This window comes from Carassius gibelio, chromosome A12 (genome assembly GCF_023724105.1).
Source record: "Carassius gibelio isolate Cgi1373 ecotype wild population from Czech Republic chromosome A12, carGib1.2-hapl.c, whole genome shotgun sequence".
NCBI lineage: Eukaryota > Metazoa > Chordata > Actinopteri > Cypriniformes > Cyprinidae > Carassius > Carassius gibelio.
In genome coordinates this window covers 2,846,737-2,867,800 of record NC_068382.1, presented here as the reverse complement: position 1 = coordinate 2,867,800, position 21,064 = coordinate 2,846,737, and the positions used below count along the sequence as shown (strand labels likewise).

At 38.8% G+C, this 21,064-nt stretch overlaps 1 protein-coding gene across 6 annotated transcripts in view; it reads left to right on the top strand.

Annotated features, from left to right (window-relative positions):
• The window catches only part of med1 (mediator complex subunit 1), a 138,364-nt gene that overhangs the window by 51,857 nt on the left and 65,443 nt on the right, over positions 1-21,064 (top strand). For all 6 annotated transcript variants that reach the window (XM_052612155.1, XM_052612153.1, XM_052612152.1 and 3 more), the window contains 2 exons: positions 406-512; positions 632-710. In XM_052612155.1, coding sequence (XP_052468115.1) covers positions 406-512; positions 632-710 — 186 coding nt within the window. The remainder of the gene's footprint in view (positions 1-405; positions 513-631; positions 711-21,064) is intronic.

Below are 21,064 nucleotides of genomic sequence, written 5' to 3'. Positions count from 1 at the left end.
ACTGTGACAATGAGCACTTGCCAGGACTAAGCGTTTGATTTTCAAAAGTATGTGAAATATTTTAAGTTTGGAATAGAATACATTTAAGAGTTTGTGTTATTTTGGGGACATTTCCACGCCTCTAAACATGACGCATCACAGAAAAGACATATATTCTCTTGGGGGGTCCTTGGCCATTCAAAGTGGCCAAGGTTCTCGGACCTTCTGCCATCAGTCTGAGGGTCTGGCTATGCGAGACTAGGCACTCTATGACTGGCTGCTTTATGTGCCCACAGAAAACCATATTTCAAAACAGAATCTTTGAAAATTAAGTTCTGTTTCATGTTTTGTTGTGCTTCACTGATTTAAAATGTTCCCTCATTAAAAAAATTATATTTCTATCATTTTGTTTGCACTTGTTGACAGAGTCCGAGAAACACAGTCATATGACAGCCCTGCTGGAAAGGCTCCATGGCAAACACAACTCTTCCCGGTCCTGGCAGGAGACCAGCAAAGTGGTGCGGCAGGCAATGGTAAGTGCCTCTGATGAGAAAATAAAACAACATAAATCTCTTTATAGTTTTTTGTATGTGTTGATATTTTTGTTGTTGTTATTATTATAATTATTATTACATGTTTATTGGCTGTTCAGGAAAAGCGTGGGGTCACTAATACAGCTGGACACCAACTGCTACTCAACTGTTTAGAGACACTTCAAAGGGCATTAAAAGGTGAATTTGAATCGATACAGTTTGCTCTAAGATATAGTGCTTTAATAAGCATTTTAATATTTTTTCCATCCTTTTGAATTCTATCTTTACATTTGTATTTTTATTTTGTCATGGTATAAAACTTCTTGTTTACTATTGTAACCTCTGTTTCTTGATGGAAGGAATGCGACATTGTTTTGATGGAGTGACATTAAGGGGTCACACTTGGGAGCACCAAATACCTCTGATACTTCAGAAAAAGGCTAATGAGAATTGGCGAGTGAAATTTGGATGTCACTCTCCCTGACATATGTGTATAAGAGGAGACTGCTTGCTCCACTGATTCAGGACAGTGACCTGGCCCTTTTATTGGGTAGTTTTGTGTTGTGGAAGGATGGACACAACGTCTTACTCCCTCCCTCGAGGAATGGATGTTATGATAATAAAGTCAAGTCACCTTTATTTTTATAGTGCTTTATACAATACTGGTTGTGTAAAAAGAAGCAGCTTTACAGAGTCAAACAGGAAAATAGTTTGTCAATGATGCAGGAAGAACATAGCAGAGTATTTTTTTTAGCTAAAGTCAGTTCATTGGTGATTCAGTGATGTCATCATCCAGTTCAGTTCTCTTCCAATACTGTATGTGCAATCAGTCAAGCATCCCCAAATAAGCCAAAGGTGACAGAAACCAAAACTCCCATCAGTGACAGAAAAGGAGAAAAAACCTTGGCAGAAACCCGGCTCATTCAGGGTTCAAGTTCTCTTCTGGCCAGACAAAACCAGCATGGTGCGTTTTAATTCCAGGCTACAACACAGGTGCAAATGCCTTGTCTGGTTCCCGTGGTCTTCTGCCGATGGTCATCGAGGTGACAAGGTCTTTGCAAGGGATCTGTCTCTTGGGTGCATCTAGTTGACATGGTCTCTGCTGACATTTAGGGATGTAGAGGTCATCTCAAGGTGCTGATCCACCATCTGGACTGGATCTGGATTTCTACGGTGACTTTGAAATATGAATGAAATAGACTAATATAAGTGTAGATGCCATTCTTCTTACAATGTAACGAGTACAACGGATGTTATGGGAAGTGTTCCCAGTTCTAGTTGACCTAATTAATGCAGCCTAACATTCCTTGAACAGATTTGAATTATAGAAATGAGATGGTGTGTTATGTGTATTCCAGGTTAAAGAGATGGTTCTTTAATCTAGATTTAAACTGACCAAGAGTGTTTCTGCCTCTTGAACACTAGGTAGATTGTTTCAGAGTTTGGGCACTAAATAGGAAAAGGATCTGCCACCCGCAGTTTATTTTGAAAGTCTAGGTATTATCAAATTATCAAATGGCCAGAGTTTTGAGATTGCAGTGGATGTGAAGGACTATATGAGCTTGCTCAAGTACTGAGAAGCTAAACCATTCAGGGCTTTATAAGTAAAAAGCTTTTTTTTTAATAAAACCTTGAGGTCATGAATTAATTAATGTTTCTATATTTGACATTGCGAGCATTGGCTATAATTTAGATATATTTTTAAGATGGAAAAATGCAGTTTTACAAATACTAAAAACATTGTTTTTAAAGAAAAGATTACTCACAAATAGCACATCTAGGTTCCTAACTGATGATGTGGAATTAGCAGAGTAGTCATCAAGTGTTAAAAAAGTGTTTTAAATGAATACATATGGAGGTTTTTGGTCCATTAATTAATTCAGAATTTAGTAGTAGGAAATTACTAGTCATCTAGTTTTGCATTTCGTAAGTTGTGCAAATTTGTATGTTTCATCGGGCCATGAAAAATATAGAGCTGAGTATCATCAGCATAACAATGAAAGCTAACACCATATAACTTGACTATCTCCCAACGGTAACATGTAAAGTGTGAAAAGCAATGGTTCTAGTACTGAGCCTTGTGGCATCTCATAATTTACTGCTACAAATGTATAATGGTCAGATAAGTAAGATTTGAACCACGAAAATGCAATTCCACTAATGCCAATATAATTTTGTAATCTACTCAAAAGGATGTTGTGGTCGATAGTGTCAAACACAGTGCTAAGCTCCAGTAGCACTAATAGAGAAATACAACCACAACTCGGTTGATAAGAACAGGTCATTTGTAACTCTGATGAGAGCAGTCTCAATACTGTGATATGGTCTCAAATCCTGACTGGAAATCCTCACAGATACCATTTCTCTGCAAAAAAACTAACATAGCTGAGAGGATACTATCTTTTCTAATATTTTGGACAGAAAAGGGCGATTCAAGATCTGTACTTGACTTTTCTGTAATTAACTACTTCTGTGGGGTCAAGTTGTGGTTATTCAATGAGAGACATAATAGCCAGTTTGAAGGTTTTTGGAACATATCCTAATGAAAAATGTATAATGGTCAGAAGAGGATCTATGACTTCTGGAAGGACCTCTTTAAGGAGCTTAGATGGAATAGAGTCTAAAATGCCCTTAGTTTAGATGATTTAACAAGTTTATACAATAGTAGAGAATGAGTGGAATTCTTCCGGGTGATCTATAGCGCACTCCAATGAGATACTGTATCTGATGGGTGCATGGTTACAATTTTATCGGAGAAGACTCATTTAAAATAATGTAATCATCTGGATTTTAGCCAGGTTTCTGTCAAACAGAGCACATCTAAGTTATGGTCTGTGATTTTTTTCATTTACAAAAAGTGCTTTTGTAAAAAGGGATCTAAATTTCATTAAGCCAAGCTTTATAATATGTTAATCTGTATAGCTATTAGCAGGGGCGGCTAGCAGATGGTCGGTTTAGTCTGCTTGGTGACCTGGGCCCCAGTTAATAAAGTACAAACTCTAAGACTATGTGCCATATTTCTAGAGAAAAGAGCGGCACCACCCTTGGAGGGATGAAGACCATCTCTTTTCAACAGGTCAGGTCTACCCCAAACACTTGTCCAATTGTCTATAAAACCTGTTATTCTGTGGGCACCACTTAAGCACCTTTCACACTGCACGTTGGTCCCGAAAAATTGCTGGAATATTGACGGTTTGCCTTCTGTGTGAGTACAGACATGTCCCAGGATTCATTCCAGGATCAATCCCTGGTTGTGGACCTAGTAACATTGCCGGGTTCAGTCCCGGAACGAGCTTTGTGTGAACAAAAGCCAAAACCAATGCAGTAAAAGGGTGTGTCGTAGTGATGACACACGTTATTGTGCAATTGGGTGTTTTGAAGGCAGATCAATTTTTGTGACTAAAAGATAAATGCACACTGTAATGAAGGAGAGATCAATTAGCTCCTCACTATCCACGCTAAAGCAGAAATCTTTCACCAGCTTAAGTGAAGGTTAACGTGCCTAGTGTATTCGACTCGTACATTACACATTACATCCTTTTGTCACACGTCACCTTTATGGGTTGTGTGTGAATGCATACACATATTCTGGGAAATCGCTGGCAGTGTGAATGAAACAAAATCTAACGATCCTGGAACAATTGCCGGGACACATTACCTGTGAACCGTATTTTCCGGACTATAAATCACACTTTTTTTCATAGTGCTGGTCCTGCGACTTATAGTCAGGTGCGACTTATTTATCAAAATGAATTTGACATGAACCAAGAGAAAACATTACCGTCTACAGCTGCGAGAGGGCGCTCTATACTGCCAGAGATGCTGCTCAGTGGTCCTGTAGTCTAAACTGAGCAGCATAGAGCGCCCTCTGGTGGCTGTAGACGGTAATGTTTTCTCTTGGTTCTTGGTTCTAAATGAATGCGACTTATATATGTTTTTTCCTCATCATGACGTATTTTTGGACTGATGCGACTTATAGTCCGAAAGATACGGTATTATCCAGAATCTCAGTGTGAAAGGGGCTTTAGACATCCAGCCATTGAGTGATGACAGTCTGCTATGTATCTTATCACCACGGTAAGTGGGTCAGACCACCTCCAACATCATCACCCTGAGTACAGGAGCCCCACAAGGATGTGTTTTGAGCCCGCTGTTCTACTCGCTCTACACATGACTGTGTGTCCACTCGCACCTCCACTTTTGTCATCAAGTTTGTGGATGATACAGTGGTGATGGGCCTCATCTCCAATAACAGTGACTCTGCCTACCTTGATGAGGTAGAGAGTCCGACATCATGGTCCCAAACGAACTGTCTCTTTCTGAATGTCAGCAAAACCAAGAAGCTGGTTGTGGACTTCAGGAGGAGGCATCAAGGGATCTACACCCCCCTCAACATTAATGGGACCCCAGTGGAGAGAGTGAGCAGCTTCAAATACTTTGGCGTACACGTTGCCAAGAAAAATTTCAAGCTCAATTTAAAAAAGCCAGACAACGACTGTATCATCTGAAACTCCTGAGATAATTCAAGGTTTCCCCTAGAATCCTGAAAACTTTCTATATCAGGGCTATAGAAAGTATATTGAGTCCATCTCATCCTAGTATGGAAACAGTTCAGCCCAGGATTTTAAAGCCCTGCAAAGAGTAGTGCGCTCCGCTGTGCTCCCTCTCTGCAAGACATCCACACCAGGAGATGTAAATCTAGGGCTGTAAAGATCTTTAAAGACACCACCCACCCTGGAAATCCACTGTTAATCTGCTACAGTCAGGCAGAGGAGAGGCTCAGGAAGAGTTTCTTCCATCACGCTATCAAACTACTAAACAATGGACATTATATTACAACACACTACACTTTAGAGACTCTGGTAGTGTAGGGTTACCCAATAACTCTTTGCACAATGCACTTTGTTAGGACAACCTAACTATACAACTTATCTGCACATTGCTTACATCTCTGCACATCATCTGTATAACAGTTCTTGTAGCATCGCTACACAGCATCTGTGTAGTAGTTTATTATATTGTGTATATTTCATTATTTGTATTTAACCCTTGTGGATTGTTCAAATTCACTACCCTTTCGAGTTGTTCTGGATGAAAACATCCACTCAATTAAACTGCTGTAAAAATGTATCAATTCATATTTTTTATATGCATTATTTACATAAATCTTTTAATCAACCTCAGTCCTGATCAAAACTACCAAATGTAAAAAAAAAAAAAATCCAAGATTTTAACTCTTTAATTGTCAAGTTCATAAATGATGTCACTGGTTTGGGGGGAAAAAAAACACACAAAACGACTTATTTTCAATATAAAAGTAATTGTGGCTAGATTTTTTTTTTTACTTTTTATAACAGTCTTGAGCATGTCAAGGATTAGTAGCAACATTGGCTTTGATGCATTTTGAGTTTTTGTGCAGCATTAGATTTAATTTTTTTCTCCCTAATTTGTTGTTGGTGGCTGTTTTTGCCCCATTGACTTCCATTATAACGACATTTTTTGATTGCAAAGCCATGACACTATGAAATCATGCATTCTTGATTGTTTGTGGTTTTCCCTTTTGGGAAGAGGTAAAATTTGTTAATTTTACAGTTGATCACTAGGTGGGACCATTAACCCTTTAGATAGGCCTGTGCAAAAAAAAAAAGGCTTAGTTTCTGGCTTGTATATGGAGTTATATGGAATATACATAGACTGTAAAAAAATATGGACGTAGTGTCCGTGACGTCACCCATAGACTCCTCAATAGCGGTTTTGAAGCCTAAAGTGTGCAGAGCGGACCTTCGCCATCTTGGCAGCACGTCACCGCGCGACTCTCCCGGATAATCGAAAATGGGCAAAAAGGCGGGAGCTGATTGCTGAAGCCACGCCCACCAAGAGCGACGGCATTGTCAGCAGCGGCAATCCACCTGTCACTCAAGTGGTCACGCCCTTAATTATGCAGAACTTTAAGGCTTAATATAATTTAAACGGATGAGTTATAAAAAAATTCACCCCCCTCACAGTTATCATGAAGGGCAAAATTAGCAACATAGACCAAAATCATTTTTTTAACCAGGCTGTAAACATGTTTTTTCTGCTGTTAAGTTGGGCATTTTAACATGGGGAGTCTATGGGACTGACTCCCTTTTGCAGCCAGCCTCAAGCTGCCAGTCGATAAATTGCAGTTTTAGTCACTTCCTTATTGGCTTCACTAGAGAGAGCGAGAGGTTGCCACTTGGGAGTATAACAGCAAATTATAGTGTTTGTGAGATTTCTTGATTGTTGGTGGTTTTCCCTGTTGGGAAGACAGGGCTGTTTAGGGCTGAACCATATGGACAAAATTTCATATCTCGATTTTCATGCCAGATATCTCGATATCGATACGATATGACTACGTGTTCTTTTGCTAAGCACGACCTGCACAACACGTCACTCTGGTTTACATCGTCTTTTCTGAATCCAAAATACTTCCAAATTATGGAAGATGATTTATATTTTGGCACCAAGTCAGATTCTGCACTGCCACCGGCCGCATTATCTCCTGCACTCATTTCTTTCTTTTTCTAATTTATCGGCTGTCTCCGTACAGTGTCACACGTTGGAACAGGGAGGGCTGGGGCGTACAGAGACAGCTGTCATATATCACAACTTTTCAGTGTTTTCAACCACATACTGTTTATTTTAGTTTTCAAACAAATAAATGCACATAAGTACTAAAAAACAATACATTTAGAGTTTGTAAAATACACACTGATGTCTATGGAAGAGGTAATAATAATCCTTTCCATTATAATTCGACACGTTTTATTCATATCAGATGCACAGTGTGTAAGTAACTTCAATGTTTACTCTATTCTATTCCCAGTTCACCAGCCACTTACTTTTAAGTATTTCGGGAAAGTGGATGAATTCATGTGTTGTAAACATAGAGGTTGTAAATCCAACAGATCCGATTCTCTGAACTGCGTCTGCGGCACAAACTGACACAGCGGCGCCCATCAAGTATACAGCTCAACTAAAGCGGTCGTTATAAAGGTGTTTAAACAACAATATACTTCCACTTGCATGTATTTGACAATAGAAATATCAGATATTTCATGCCATAACTAACACATTTGTGAATATTCTGAATAAAAAAGGAAAAATTATATAAAAGCAGATCATCATTCATTCAGCGCTGTTGCTGCTGCGGTGTGTCACGTGACAATTAATGACGCGTCACCATGGAAACGCCGCCCCCCCCCTCTCACAATATAGTTCCCACGTCCCTAGTGTGCGTGCACTGGCTTTAGCGCTGCAGTCAAGGGCACTCGTAAAACTGATGTTTGTTGTGACTGCCAGAGTTGTATGCAGGGCGAGCGCGGAGAGGGGAAATCTATATCGTTGCTTTTTTCGTTATTCATATCTAGATATAGATACGATAACGATATATCGTTCAGCCCTAGTGTATTTATGCACCTGCTGCCTTTTAATGGTGGTGAAAGTATTCGGTTGTTAAGTGATGACGTAAGAAGCACTGTTTCCGGGTTCAGGCCTCAACTCGCTTCACTTGAGAATATGACCTCAGCAGCCGTTTATGAGCACTATTTATTCATATTGATAATTTAAGTTAAACGCTTTCAAGCTTACGATACAGTCTCCGTGCTCACAGCGTCCCAAACACAAATAATTTTTATATATTTTTTTATATTAATATTTTCATTGTCTGGCTATCTGGTACTTCGGTATGGAGTTAAAGGTTAATATTATAACTTTTCCGCTAGTATTCTATAACATTGTGTTAAATTTGATGCGAAGTAGTTTTTTTTTTTTTTTTACAGGATTTTAAGGTTTTAAACTGGCTTTACCATCAAGAAAAGAGGAGCATTTCACATATAGGCCATCTGTACTTTTCACCATCAAAAGGCAGCAGGTGAATAAACGCACTTCTTTTTTTTATTGTTTACTCCATGTAGTTCTGAGAGCATGAGGTGCATATTTAGATTTTTTCAGATACTGTACATCAAGGTAAGTGCACAAAGGTCTCTCTCACACCCTCTCTTTCTCTCTCTCTCTATCACACACACACACACTATAATTTGCTATTATACTCCATATAACTCCATACAAGCCAGAAACTAAGCCTTTTTTTGCACAGGCCTATCTAAAGGGTTAATGGTCCCACCTAGTGATCAACTGTAAAAAAATAACAAATTTTACCTCTTCCCAACAGGGAAAACCACCACCAATCAAGAATCTCACACACACACAAACACTATAATTTGCTGTTATACTCCATGTAACTCCATATACAAGCCAGAAACCAAGCCTTTTTTTGCACAGGCCTATTTAAAGGGTTAATGGTCCCACCTAGTGATCAACTGTAAAAAATATTTTTTTTTTACCTCTTCCCAAAAGGGAAAACCACAAACAATCAAGAATGCATGATTATATGGTGTCATGGCTTTGCAATCAAAAAATGTCGTTATAATGGAAGTCAATGGGGCAAAAACAGCCACCAACAAAAAATTAGGGAGAAAAAATGTAAATCTAATGCTGCACAAAAACTAACAATGCATCAAAGCCAATCTTGTTACTAATCTTTGACATGCCCAAGACTGTGATAAAAGGTAAAAAAATATCCAGTCCACAATCACTTTTTATATTGAAAATATGTAATTTTGTGTGTTTTTTTTTTTTCCCAAATCAGTGACATCATTTATGAACTTGGTAATTGAAAAGTTAAAATCTTGGAATTTTTTTTAAAAATTGGTAGTTTTGATCAGGACTGAGGTTGATTAATAGATTTATGCCAATATTTTTTTAAATATTTATCTGATACATTTTTACAGCAGTTTAATTTAGTGGATGTTTTCATCCACGAACAACCCGAATAGGTAGTGAATTTGCCCACAGTGTACCATTGAGTTTTTGAAAAATTTCAAGGCATTTTCCCAAAATATGGGTCAAAATAAGATTTGTCACCAGAAATCGTTCCATTAGCTCAAACACAGAGAAAGTTGTAGGCAAAATAAGACTCAACTTGACCCCATAGAGGACGAAAACGTTCCCAACAACCCACAAGGGTTAATTATCTTTTTATTTTATTTTATTGTATTTTATTATTATTTAGGATATTTCATGATTTTTATTTAATTCTCTTATCGCATAGTCTAAAAAGAGTATGCCAGACCTACATTTCACTGCTTGTTGTATGTCATTTAACTTCTGTGTGACAAATAAAACCTTGAATCTTAAGTAGGGATGGGATCAAAGCATATTACAGTGACTACGTTTACATGCAACAAAATAATCCATTTGTAATTGGATTGACGTCACAATCGGACTGAAAAGCCTTCATGGAAACCTCTTAATTGATCTGATTGAGCTCAGTCGGAATGAAAGTTTGATTGGTTTGAAGGGGTTGGTTTATTCTTTTCAAATACGATTGAGAGTGCATATAACCATACTACCACTGAGCAGCATAGAGCGCCCTCTCGTGGCTGTAGACGGTAATGTTTTCTCTTGGTTCTTGGGTCTAAATAAATGCGACTTATGTTTTTTTTCCTCATCATGACGTATTTTTGGACTGATGCGACTTGTACTCAGGTGTGACTTGTAGTCCAAAAAATACGGTACATATCTTTGTCAACGAACCTTTTTCACATGACGAAAACGACACGAGACGCAACGTAAATGCTGGTCATGTGATGATGACTATAAGTAAATGTAAAACGAGACTAAATGTGGTTTACAGAATCAAAACTATGCTAAAATGTCTCTTCATTTTCGTTGACCAAAATGAGATGAAACTAAATGAGGGCTTGAGACGAAGAACCATATAAGTCCATATTTTAAATTTTTGAATACATTTTTTTTTAATTTGGACTCTGAATATTATATTACTTTTATTTGTTTTACTTGAAGATAGACAACAAAAGCTTCCAAATTCTAATGAGAGAGAATTTTTAGTATCAATCTTAAAAATAAAAAGTAAGAGTAATTTACATTTCTGGAATGTGGAAGAACAGTATATGTCCAGTTAATGTGGAATAACAGTATGAGTCCAATTAATCATATATCAATTTAAACCACTGGAGATTTGATTCTTTTGTCTTAGTTTTAATACAGTAACAGAACCTTAAATAAAATATTAAGCATTTCTTTCTTTCAATTTCTTTTATTTTTTGCCAACGTAAATCACAGAACAAAAACGTGGACAATACGGTACGAACAATTAACAATACATAAGCCTACTTATAGTACAGAAAATAAACGTCCGTACATACTTACAATAAACAATACATACAAACAATAAACAGTAATAACGGTAAACAATACATATTAACAATACAGACATACATCTTCATTCCATGCTGGTTCCATATGCTAGTTTACCATATACGTCTTCCTTTTTTTGGTTCTAAATAAAATAAAATAAATACCTATATATTCCTATTATACAACATAAGATAAGGCATACAAGATAAGCTACAAATACTTTTGATTAATTTCACACAATATACACAATATATCCCACCTTTCCCTGCACATGACCTACACATACCAGGCTACTCTTCACATTCTAATGTCCCATAAAATGCTTGGGCCTCCGCTGGCATGTAGGCTAGCATTTTCATAAGGTCACGGTGCTTCTCCTTCTTGATAGGCAGAGGGTCCTCGTAAGCACGAGCATACGTGGTGGAGAACAAGGGAGCTGGAGGTGGTTGATTCTTCCTCTGTTTGGTTATCAGCCAATTCTTCCATCCCTCGTAGAGGCTGTGGCTCCCTTTTGTGTGGACACACCATGGATCAGTAGCTGAAATCATGATTCAACAAGAAATTCAATAATGATTCTTCCTTCACACACATATCCCCAACACTGTTAATCTCAGAAAACCAGTTTAGTTTTAGTCTAGTTCTTTAGTTCTTTACCTGTCACTTTCAACCACATCATGGATGTGATTAGGAAGCCAGGTGGATGCTTTAATGTTGCATCAGGGAGCTGCCTGAAGTCCGCACTTTTCATCTCAATTACTTTAAATGGATGCAGCTGCCTGGCTCCCCGGATCATCTCGGCTACATCGCTGGGGTTGTGGAGTGTGGACACCTTACGCCTCTTGTCCAGTGTGGCAAATGAACGGTCACAGGGAAGGAAGGAGTGACCAGACACCATGAACTTCTGCTCTATCTGACTGAAGCACCCTCTAGATACGAGTAGGGCCATGAGGTTTAGGACTCACCAGTTGTTGTTCTGCCCACAGCATCGGTCACTATAGATGATATAGCTTCCGTTCCTTTGCCTGGACTAGTGGAGCGAAAGATGTTTATGCCCACTTCAAAAGACAGCTTGCCACCTCGATGGAACCTCTGTGAGCGATGTCCTCATGCCAGAGGCACATTGTGGGAGGTTTGTCAGTGCCCATCTCCATCGCCGTTGATAGTACACATTGGAGTGTGTCAGGTTTGGCGTGAACACTACCCCCTGCATGTCGATACAAATGACATGGCAGTCACCATTGGTTTTGGCCCACTCTGTGTCAGCCTGCAACTGGGTGTACGCTTTTTCGGCTTTCCGTTGGTAAAGCTCACTCTCGTCTGTAATCTTCAACCTTTCTCCATCTGTTGTAGCAGCTACTAATTTTGAGAACAGGGCGTCACATTTTGCACAAGTATCACTTTTTGGCTGCCCAAAACTGAGGTTTTGCTGCTTGAAGTTGTCCCTATAGAGCCAGAACTTTGCAGTGGATGCTGGATTATTTTCCTTGTACAGGCGAAACATGCGGAGCAGGTTTAAATAAGGGCTCAGGTACTGACCTCTCCACATTTCCCTTCATCCGTGAGTAGTGGTTCAGTTGGCGTGGGAAGCTCAGGATGTGCTCTCTTATCCCCTCTCTCACTGCAGGATGAATGCTATGAGGCCTAAAAAATAAACAACACAACTCATGAACAAGGGAAATATAATAAACCATGCTGGTCTGTTTTGCACAATTGCATTGTTTCTGTGACAATAAAATTTTATATAATTGTAAACTTTTCTCTAAACTCTAGGATTTTGTTTTTCACAAACAATCAAAGGGGTACTTCAGGATTTAGCATTAAGCTTTGTATTAGTAGAAAACCAGTAGTATTTTCGAATTACCGTGCTTTCCTCCCTCATATCCCCCTGAGATGAGAGATTTATGTATTTTTTTGTCTGGAAAAAATCCACCGATGACACAAAAATCGTCATTGTTTACAAGCACACCTTTTGTTTCAATCTAACTGAATTCATTCTGATTGGTGAATCTGAATGTAGTGTTTACATGAACGCTAAACATGTGATCGATTGATGTGTGCGGTTTAGCATTGCTAAGAAAATTCCCGCTCCTCCATGAGAGATACGAGACCGGTGCGTCTCACAGGTGTCGCTCATCAGTAATCACACCACCGGCCTCGCGCCGTTCTCCCGTGGCCCTCAGTCTCGTCCTGCTTGCCACAGTAAACACAATGAATAGTAACTGTAGAACGCAAAAGCCGAATCCCGGACATTTTGGCTGATCGCGAAATCCCGGGATCATACATTACATTTGCATAGCACTTTACCTCTGATATCGATCTCAAAGTGCAAAAATATGTTTCCTGACTGGGCAACAACAATGAGCTTAATCCTAACCATTACAGTTTGTGCATGCTGGCGTTATAGGGTGGCAAGGCACCCGACGCCCTATAATGCCAGCGTCCAGTGCACCATTAGATCAGGGAATGTTGTAGGGCAACTGATGCTGACATTGGTGCAGCTTTAAAAACGAACAGACCTGACTACCTGCTCTGTTCCCTCTGACTGCCTAACTTTTCTTGAATAACCTTTTCAAAGATAAGTAACTTTAAATAAATACATTATGGACAATGTATCTAATTAAAATCATGCATGTAATAAAAAGTTAACAAATGGAAAAAGCTAGGCTGTGTAAAACTTGCCTGTAGGCGACTGTTGGTCAGTTGAAAGACTGACATAAATGTGAGCTTACAAACAGCAAGTCTTTGGCCTCCTTGTTGCACATGGTACTTGAAGATGTACTTCCTCTTGGTATTCTCATGGTCGGGCCCACATGGTCGTCTGCAACATACCTTGTGCTAGAAGTAAAAAGACATATTGGGATGATCAGTGATCAGGCACATGTGCAGTCTTAGTGAATTAAAAGCATGCAGTAGTATTCAATTCACTTGTTATTTCATGGGCCTACATTGTAATGCATTGCTTACTGTTGACATGATATGGCCATGAATTGCTTAAGTTAGCATACAACCAGAGAGAATGATAGCCTGCTGCCTCTCATAAGAGACGGCATAAAACTCTGTGAAGAGCTGGAGTTTTCTTTGGTCTGTTAGGCTTGAACACTGCCTGGGACATGTCTCCTTGCACGCCTTTCCCTTAACAGAAACAAAGTCGCATTAGCGTTTTTGTTTTTTTGAGCTATAAAACACTATAGCTATTAGCAGCTATTAAGGTTACTAGCTAGAATATATATAACCGCTTACACAATCAATGCATTTTTTTTATTATTACCTTTTTTAATTTATTTTTATTATTTATTAAATAACAAGTAACAAACATAGCATAGCATACTATATTACAAAAACAAAGTGTTGCATTAAATGGTAACAGGTATCCAAAAATTATATCATAATATTTTTAACTTTTTTTTTCTTTCACCAATTTCAGTGAAGACATAAAGCAATCAAATTCTACTCTAAACATCTTAAAGATTGGAGATGAATTTACATATGTTTATGTATATACAATTCTGCCAGCAGTGCGTATAACACAATCAATGAATGGTAAAAAAAAAAAAAAAAAAACATTCAAGCCAAACATTAGAGGCAGCTGGGCTGGTGTTACAGACACACCTAAAGTGTTTCGATTAATTTCTACCTGGTTATAAGGAGTAACTTGGAGACGTTTAAAACGTCCCCTGAGTCCTAATTTTCTCAGCTTTCATATTGACCCGTTCATGACTTGAACCTTTAAACAGAGTGAGCTATATGAATGAACTGTAGTAGACACCGACTGGGGTGCACTTGAGCAAGGCTCCAAACCCCCAACTGCTTCACGGACGCTGCAGCATAGATGGCTCCCCACTGCTCTGTATGGAGGTAAATCAGTAGCTAAACTCGAAAGGTTGAAAATCTGAAAGTGAAAACTTGTCATTTTAATATTTGTATTTGTAATTTGACATTTACACTCACAGCTCTGATGTGAAAAGCTGGATCTTTCAATTCACACAAAGAAAACGACACACAAATGTTAACAACATATTTGGTTTTCAGTTTCGCTGCACAATGTCAAATCAGCACTTACATTTAAATCCTAGCACTCTGACATTCGCTGCTCTTTGTGCAGTATTCCTGTTGCAAAACTCACTTGAGAGAGCAGGGGCGATCATTTTGCCATTCAGGTATTATCTGGTAGACAAATAATGCAACATTTTATATAAAACTATACAGTAATGATCTGTGACAACTAGCAAATGCCTCAGGTACCCTAGCAACCTCATAGCAACCACCCCAAGTACCATAGCAACTGCATAGTAACCACCCTAAGTACCATAGCAACAGCCCTAGCAACCACACCAAGTAACCTAGCAACCACATAGCAAAACCCTAGCAAACACTGATTACCCTAGCAACAATCCTGGGGACCCTAGCAACTGCCCTGGCACTCCGTAGCAACCAAACAGTAACCTAGCATCCATTTAGTAAGTCATATCTTTGCAACAGAAAATGGCATTGACATTGGAGTTGGTTCTTTTGACCCATCCTAGTAAACGGGAATTCCAACATGATAGTCATGCTAGTAGTGAATAGTTACATGCTAATAGTGATTACCGCAAAACATCGTAGAGAAAAGGGTTTTGGCTTTTTGGACTTATTCTAACAAACTGGACTTCCAAAATGCCACACATGCTAGTAGTGAATAGCTACATGCTAATAATGATTAGCTAAGTGTTAATTTAGACGTAAAACTTGCGATGAACTTTATGAAAACTCCATAGTAACTATCTATGATATCTACCAACCACCTAGTTACACCATAGCAACCACCCAGGTTACCATAACAACCGCCTAGCAACCGGTCATAACACCCTAGCAACTGCCTAGCAACACCTTAGTGACCACTCCAAGTACCTTAGCAACTGCCTAGAAACCACCTAGCAACCACTCAGGTTACTATAGCAACCACCTAGCAACATCCCAGAACACCCTAGCAACACGTTAACAAAGACCCCAAGTACCTTAGCAACTGCCTAGCAACACTCTAGCAACCACCTTAAGTGCCATAGCAACGGCCCTAGCCACCATCCCATCTACCCTAGCAACCACATAGCAACACCCTAGTAACCACCCTGGGTACCCTAGCAACCAACCTAGGAACCACCCCGGGCACTAGCAATCATCCTGTGTTCCATAGCAACTGCCTAGAAAAACCTAAGCAACCGAGGGGCGAGTTTTGCCACTGCAAGCACCACTCTCATTTTCTTCATGATATGTACATTCCAGTTCTTCTTCTGATACTAAGTTTTAAAATGTATCTCCTACTAGAGCTTTCAAGCTAGAACACCAAACTCGGGTCAGACTAACTCATAAACCAGACTATCAAAACCACCTAAAATCCCATAAACTTTAATTGAGGGGGTGCAAACCTGCCGTAGCATAGCAGGTACCATAGCAGGTTTGACTGCCATAGCTAAGCTTAAAACGCCCTACTGAGAATACAGCTAAAACCAGCCTAAGCTGATGGGTTGCTTTGGCTGGTCTCCCATGCTGGTGGTCTTTAATTGGTTTTGATCAAGCTGGTTTTAGCTAGTTTTAGCAGGATTAACATACAAACATGCCAACAACATGTTAGTAACTTGCTATTCAGGCTAGAAATATGCTTTAAACATGGTTTTAAAGTGGTTTTTGGCTACCGTCATGCTGGTCTTAGCTGGTTTTAGCAGGATTAGCATTCAAACATGCCAACAACATGCTAGTAACTTGTTAATCAGGCTAGAAACATGCTCTTAACATGGTTTTAAAGTGGTTTTGGCTACTGTCACGCTGGTCTTAGCTGGGTTTAGCTGGTTTTAGCTTTTTGTTTTGCTGAATTAACATAGAAACATGTTAACAACTTGCTAGAAACATGTTCTTAACATGGTTTTAAAGTGGTTTTGGCTACTGTCACACTGGTCTTAGCTGGTTTTTGCTGAATCAACTGGTTTTAGACTACCATCACATTTGGTAGACATGCTAGAAACGTGCTAGTTACCTGCTAATCATGCTAGTCACTGGCTAATCATGCTAACAACATGCTAGTCAGTTTGCTAATCATGCTGAAAACATGCTAGTCACTTTGCTTATCATACTAAAACATGCTAGACACTGGCTAGTTATGCTAAAAACATGGTAGTCACTTGCTAATCATGTTAGCAACATGCTAGTCACTGTTAATCATGCTTAATCACTTGTTAAACATGTTAACATGGTAGAACGTGCTAGTCACTTGCTAGTCATGTTAAAAACATGCTAGTTTGCTAATGTTGATAACAAAATACTAGTCACTTGCTAAACATGATAACAACATGGTAGTAACTTGCTCAACATGCTAACAACATGGTAGTCACTTGCTAATCATGCTAAAATGCTAGTCACTGGCTAGTCATGCTATAAACATGCAAATCACTTGCTTAACATGCTAACAACATGCTAGCAACAAGTTAGTCACTTGTTAATCATGCTTACCACATGTTAGAGACATGCTAGCCACTTGGTAATCATGCTTACAACATGATAGAGACATGCTAGTCACTTGCTAATCACGCTAACAACATGTTAGTTACTTGCCAATCATGCTAATTACATGCTAGTCACTAGCTTAACATGCTGGTCACTTGCTAATCACGCTAATGACATGCTAGTCTCTTGTTAAACATGCTTACAACAATGCTAGTCTCTTGTTAAACATGCTTACAACATGCTAGTCATTTGTTAATCATGTTAATGACATACTACTCACTTGTTAAACATGCTAGTCACGTACTAATCAAGTTAACATGCTAGTCACTTGTTAATCATGCTAACAACATGCTACAAATATGTTAGTCACTTGTTGTAAATGTAAATGTATTAAACATATACTTAATAAAAACTAAGAAATATATGCCAGTATTTTATGTAAAATAATTGAATTAGCCAGTTTAGTTTAAATTAAGGATTGCAGAAATGAGTACACCCTAGATTTCATTCAGCAAATGTATAATATTCTAGTACTAAGTATGTCCTCCAGAACTTTAAATATACTGCTTTGACCCTTCTTGGCACAAAATGTACAAGTACATGACAAATTTGCACATCTGTCCTGTTTAACTCCTAAAGGATGACCTCCTTAAATGCTTTGGTCCTTAATTGGGAATGTTGGTTAGCTCTTCCCTACAAAATCCTCCACAGGTGCTTCACTGAAAGATTTTCACGTTGGAAGAATGCATATCATCATTGTCATGTTGAAAAAATGGCCAACAACTTAGGGAATGAGAAGAGGGTGGCATCTTAAGCTTCAAGTTGTTGTATTTAGGCCTGTCAATTTTTTTATAAAAAAAAAAAAAAAAAAATGTAACGTCATGATGTGGGGTTAGTCTGGAGAAGAGGTCTTCACAGTGCACCCGAGACCCATCGACCCGGGACCTGTACGGGTTTGGGTCTATATTTTAAATGATCGTCCGGGTCGGGCTCCGAATCGATTACCTCGGGTCCCGGGTCTGTTTAACATTGTGTGTAATACCCGTGTGATCGGAGTCATCGGACTCGGAGAACACCTGGCCGTGATCAGACACTGCTTGTGTTTTTTGTAACTTGCAACTTGTAAAATTAGGAAAAGAAAAGTGAGCCAAAAAAATGCGATTTCTCTCGCTCTCTCTCTCTCTGCCATTAGAAGCAGAGCACGCAGACTCAGAGTAATGCAAGTGCCCACACGATAATAATGCTTGCAGGCTTGACACACTTATATTTAATATATTTCAAATCAGCAACACAATCTGAGGTGAACTGTAACATGAATGTTTTCTATGACGCCAGAGGCTCTGGCTCTAATCTATGTTGAAGGACTGCAGAAAGGGTGAGAAATATAGATCGCCGGTAATGCTCTAATTTGGGGCATGTCCAGAACATGTGAATTAACGTTCCCTCGGCACATTGACATCTATTGCAAATAGGGTTAGTACCAGGAAACATCTGAGCTAGTTTGACTTTGGATATATGAGCTCTGTGCACTACTTTAAACTGTATAAGTGAATGCCGAGCACATATTGATGATGAGTGGACCTGTTTAAGGATGCAGTTCCATGTGTCTTCAGAGAGTGGCCTGTCAAGGTCTTCCTCCCAAGCTCTTTTAATGTTATCCAGAGATGAACATGCCAGATTTATCATTAAATTATAAATAATAGCAACTGAGCCTTTAGTTAGTACGTTACATGAAAGGAACCTATCCAAAGGATTTTCAGAAGGCATCGTTGGGAATTCTGGTACAAGTGACTTAACATAATGTCTTGCTTGCAAGAATCGAAAAAAATCTGACTTGGTAAGACCGAAACTCAATACCAATTGATCAAAAGAAGCGAATACATTATTCACAAATAAATCTTTGAAACATTTTATCCCCTTATGAGACAAACTCTTGAATGAACCATCCTGCATCGAAGGTGGAAAAAAATGATTACGGAACACAGGGCTAAGGAGAGAGGGATCCCTAAAACCAAATGCTTTCCTGAATTGGATCCAAATCCTCAATGAGTGTTGAGAATGAAACCTTGCTAAAACCTGATGATTACATTATTTTAGTCTACCCCACAAGATTACTATTACAAACATGAGCCACATCCAAAAAGTAAAGTGGGAGCTGTTGCTTCAATTTCTTACAATGTTTTCAGTATTTCTCAGAGGGCAGGCTTTAAGTATAACTTGTTTGAAGTAATGGTGCATTCAAACCACTGTCCTAAAAGAACTCGATTTGAAGCAAATCAGTCAAATGGGACTTTAAATGCATAAAACATATTTTCTTAAAATAGCCTTTTTTTTTCTCTCTCTGAAATTGTGTATTTTAGGGCTGGGCGATTTATTTTATTTTTTCCCTAAGATTTTTTTTTATAGAAAACTTGATTTACGATTCGATTTGATTATGGTAATTGATAATTGATAATTGCAAACTGTACATATATTTTAAAAATATATATTTATTATATTTAAAGTGCATCAACATAAAATTGCAAAGGCAAACCCTTTATCTAACTGAAAAGTCAATGTGCACTTTGCAACAAAGATTGTTATACGTTCAGATTATTTATACTATATTTGGATTGAGCTAATAAACAACAAAAAATCCTGAGGTAACTCTTAGTTGAATTGAACATGTAAACAGTAACACCATTCGCCATAAAAAATGTAATTGCATTTTAAATATTCTTTGCAAGTAAAATGAGCCTATCAACAACATAAGGCTTGAGGCAAGCTCGGTTACAGGTGACAATACCACCACCCACACTAAAGACCCTCTCCGATGGGGCGCTAGTTACTGGAATGGCCAGGTATTTTCTTGCCAGACGACTGAGTCTTGTGAAGTTGGGCTGATGCTGCTTCTACCACTCAAGTGGGTCAGTGTCAGGATCCACCTCAGGACCCAATAAGTAGGTGGTGAGCTCTGCTTCGATTTTGTCCTTTACTGACGTGTGGGACAGTGATGCAGGTGCTGCTATCTTAAAGAAGGCAGCTAAAGTTTTCTTCTTAGGTGGTGGGCTCTGTTCTTCTTGGCACATTTGTACAACAGGACCTTCTTCCTCTGAGCAGAGGGCAGAGAGCTCAGTGACAGCTCTTTTCTTAATAATGTCCAACTTGTCCGGGGTAATGTAGTTGGTATGGAAAAGTGGATCCATTAGTGAAGCCATGTCCAGGAGCTCGTCATTCTCAGGGTCACTGTATTTCTGTTCAAGGTAGCACATAATATTTCTTTTTATTGTAGCAGTGAAATCTACATATTTCTCCTCTCGCTGAAGGAGACTTGTTTTGAACAGATGCAGCACAGGTTTAATGTATGAAACGCTTACATAAGATTCTCCGGACAACGCATCAACAAAGTCCTGAAGTGGTTTGACAGCTTTATTTGTGGCGTCTAAAACCTCCAGATCTTTCCACGTAGGAACAAGATGGCGGATTTTCTTGTCAGCACCCAAAACATGGGCGATGGCTCTCTCTTGTTCAAGAAATCGCTCAATTTTTTGACGCGAACCCCATCTTGTAAGTGACTCTGTTACCAGTTGATGAGGAGGAAGACCCAGCTCTGCCTGAACCTCTGCCATGTCCCGTCTTTTTTTCCAACTATATGAAAAGGAAGAAACTGCCTTTATTTATTGTAATGCCATATTCATACCATAGTCTTAAATGCTAATAGATAAATCAGTGTAGTACTAGTAGTAGTTTTGACAAAAAAAACAAAACAAAAAAATTACCTTTTAAAATAGTCAGGGGCAATACATATAACAATGTTTAGTTGAAAAAAAAAAAAAAAACTAACAAAGAAAAAACAA